Raw genomic sequence first — 3,439 nt, 5'->3', positions numbered from 1 at the left:
AGCCGGCCCCCCAGGCCCCCCAGCCCAGCCTCTGGCCCCCGCCCCCCTCCGCTGTGGACCCCAGGGCTGTTGGGCTGCGGCCTGCGGCGCGGGCTGGGCAGGGAGGGCCCTGGCCTCCTGGAAGGCTGTGGGCAGCGCCCGCCAGCCTCCCCCTGCCTTAGATAGACGGGCCCTGGGTCAGAAGCTCCCGGGCACCAGGTGCCCTGGCTCCCTCAACGTGTGGCCCCTGAGTCACCCGGGCTGGCCGGTGGGTCCGAGACTTGGGTCATTCGCGCCCTCACTGAATCTGTGGGGTGGAGCTGGGGCGGTTCCCGCGGTCGCTGCTGGTCACCTCCGCGGTCACTGGGTCTCTGCCCCTTTCCGGCGGCTCACGGGCCTGCGGTCGCCCTCAGTGGTCCACTGCAGGTGTGCCAGGTGTTTCTGCTACCCCGCCAGGCGCCGCGTGCGCAGGCGGCCCCGGAACCCCAGCATCCTGAGTCTCCCGGAGGACGTGCTCTTCCACGTCCTCAAGTGGCTCCCGGTCGGCGACCTCCTGGCTGTGCGGGCTGTAAGTGGCCGCGAGGCTGTGGGCCCGCAGGCTTCCGCGCCCCTATCTCGGGACAGAGCCTCGCGACGGCGGGCAGGGCGGGCAGGGCGCAGCCCTGGGGACCCCAACGGGGCCTCCCTCCCCGAGGGCCTCGCGCCCTTAGGAAGCGAGGTGCTGTCCCGGGACTGTTCTCGGGGGCGGGTCCACGTGGAGCCCAGAGCTGCAGCCTCCCAGGCCGCCGGCGCACCCCAGCCCGTGGGTCCCGTCCCCTCCACTCCAGCCAGGCCCGCCGGGCCCCGGGAGCGGCCCTCTGCCGCCCGGAGACAGCCTGCTCTGCTCTGCAGGTGCATTCCCACCTGAAGTACCTGGTGGACAACCACGCCAGCGTGTGGGCGAGCGCCAGCTTCCAGGAGCTGTGGCCGTCCCCAAGGAACCTGGAGCTCTTTGAGAGGTAGGCGAGCTCCGGCGGCGCTCGGCGCGCCCTCCTGACCCAGGTTGTCAGGGTCGCCCTGCCTCGCCCCCGTGTTGCTGGGACTGTCCACCTCGCTCACGAGCCACACAGGGTGCCCAGGGCCGGCTGGTCACCCCCAGCCCAGCTGCGCGCTCCGCTGTGTCTGTGGTGGCCCTGGAGGCGCCCTGGGCTCTGGCGCCATCTGACGGGCCCCGGTCGCTGTGTAAAGGCAGGTCAGGCCTCGCCTTTGGCTCTACTTGGGCGACGCCCAAAGTCCTGTCCACTTGATGCGTGGGTGCCCTCCCACCCCCACACTGGGCCACCTCGAGAAAGGCTCTGGACGGCTCCCTGCTGGCCCTCATCTGCCTAGGGATAGCCAGAGGCCAGCGGCCAGACGCCTGTGCCCCGAGCTGCTCCGGGCAGCGAGCCGGTCTCTGCGCTCGGCCTGGGGCTGCAGCGCTGCAGACGCGTGGCCCGGTGTGGGCCCCCTGGCCGCGCGTGGCCCTGCAGCCCACTCTGGGTGCCGCTGGCTGGCACGTGGGCGCCTCCGCGGCGAGCCTCCCCGCGTGGCGTGCTGCGACCCACGCCGCCCGACGTGTTCACCGCAGGGCCGCCGCCAAGGGCAACTTCGAAGCTGCTGTGAAGCTGGGCATCGCCTACCTCTACAACGAGGGCCGTAAGTCCGCGTGGCGGTGCCCGGTCTTGGTGGCCTGGCCGCTGCCGCTGTGTCCGGCCCTCGCCTGACTGCCCCCTGGAGCCTGGGACTCAGCCCCTCCGCTGTCGGTCACCGCCGCATGTGGCCGCAGAGAGGCTGGGGGCGACCCGGGCCGTCGGCTGCTCTGGGTGACGCTGCGGCCAGCCCCTCTGCTTGGCCGCAGCCGCCGGGAGCAGGACCAGCCTGGGGCCTCGCTCCCTTCCCCCAGAGAGCCTGGCGCAGCCCTCTCCCAGCCCACTCTCGGCTCCCAACCCCTGACCACCGGCCCGGTCGCCGCGTCTGCTGCTGAGAGACTGGCCGAGCACGTGGCCGAGACCACGCGGGTCCCCTCCAGGCTCTGCAGGGCAGTGGCTCGTCCCCACCCCCTCAGTGCTTCCCACGTGGAAGCCACAGCCCCCAGCTCCCCCGGTGTGTTCGCAAAAGCGTGAAGCCTGCATCAGTGATTCTAGAACATTCTTGTCACCCAGGAAGAAACACCACGTCCACTAGCAGGGGGTGGTCGCAGCTCCTGGCAGGGGTCGGGCTCCTCCCTGCGGGCGTGGTTGGCAGCCGCCGGGCTCGTCCCTGGCCCCCGACACGCGGTGGGCTGGAGGCGCCAGGCGGTCACGCGCCGGCCAGGCACGGCCTGCCTAGAGCCTCGGTGTCTGCCCCGCAGTCTCCGTGTCCGACGAGGCCCGAGCCGAGGTGAACGGGCTCAAGGCCTCGCGCTTCTTCAGCCTGGCCGAGCGCCTGCACGCCGGCGCCTCGCCCTTCATCTGGCTCTTCATCCGCCCGCCGTGGTCCGCGTCCGGGAGCTGCTGCAAGGCCGTGGTGCACGAGAGCCTGCGGGCTGAGTGCCAGCTGCAGGGGGTGAGGCGGGGACCCCCGGGCGGGAGGCACAGGAAGTGGAGGTGTAGCCCCGATCTAGCCGGCGGAGCGGAGGCGGGGCAGCGGCGGGCTGCGGGGCGGGGCGCTGACGGCCTCTCTCCATCCCAGGCCCACCGGGCGTCCATCCTGCACTGTCTGGGGCGGGTGCTGAGTCTCTTCGAGGTGAGTGTCTGTCAGACGGGTCATTGCACGCAGGTCTGGGCCCACGAGCTCGAGGGCCGGCAGCGCTGCGGAGTCCACTGCTCCCGGCCTCCGAGCCCGCACCAGGGGGCCCGTGGCCATGCAGCAGGGTCCAGCCAGAGCCGCAGGCCCTCAGGCACCGGGGAGGACCGGCCCCTCCGGGGAGTCTGCTCCGGCCTCGCGCACGCACTTGGTAGCGAGAGCGGCTCTGGCTCCCGGGCGTGGGGAGACCCCGGGGCTCGGTGGGGAGCGGGGCGGGGAGCGGGGCAGGGAGTGAGGCCGACAGGGCGCTCTTCCAGGATGAAGAGAAGAAGCGACAGGCCCGGGACCTGTTCGAAGAGTCTGCCAACCAGGGGTGCCTGGCGAGCGCCTACCTGCTCTGGGAGAGTGACAGGACGGCGGACGTGAGTGGGCGCGGGCGGTGCTGCCGCGGGGCTCACTGCACCCCGGGGGAGCTGGGGGGCCACGATGAGGCGGCCGTGTGACGGCGCGGCCCCTCCTTGGCAGGTGGTGGACCCGGGGCGCAGCCTGCACAGCTTCCGGAAGCTCAGGGACTTCGCTGCCAAAGGCTGCTGGGAGGCGCAGGTGAGGGGAGGCGCGGCCGGCGCTGCAGGGCGGCCGGCCCATCCCTGCCCCCGAGCGGGTGCTGTCCTGCCCTTGGGAGGGGCAAGAGCGCGGGGGCCCCCACTCTGGCCCCGGC

The 3,439-nt window shown here is 72.8% G+C and overlaps 1 protein-coding gene across 1 annotated transcript in view; it reads left to right on the top strand.

Annotated features, from left to right (window-relative positions):
- The window catches only part of CCNF (cyclin F), a 16,712-nt gene that overhangs the window by 8,329 nt on the left and 4,944 nt on the right, over window positions 1-3,439 (top strand). Inside the window, exons 2-7 of the mRNA XM_012731689.1 lie at window positions 393-547; window positions 871-977; window positions 1,586-1,653; window positions 2,348-2,721; window positions 3,039-3,143; window positions 3,247-3,431. Of these exons, the coding sequence (XP_012587143.1) occupies window positions 393-547; window positions 871-977; window positions 1,586-1,653; window positions 2,348-2,721; window positions 3,039-3,143; window positions 3,247-3,431 (994 nt within the window). The remainder of the gene's footprint in view (window positions 1-392; window positions 548-870; window positions 978-1,585; window positions 1,654-2,347; window positions 2,722-3,038; window positions 3,144-3,246; window positions 3,432-3,439) is intronic.

The sequence above is a fragment of the Condylura cristata genome, unplaced genomic scaffold, assembly GCF_000260355.1.
Source record: "Condylura cristata isolate star-nosed mole 26May11 unplaced genomic scaffold, ConCri1.0 scaffold00032, whole genome shotgun sequence".
Lineage (NCBI taxonomy): Eukaryota > Metazoa > Chordata > Mammalia > Eulipotyphla > Talpidae > Condylura > Condylura cristata.
This window is presented reverse-complemented; position numbering and strand designations above follow the sequence as displayed.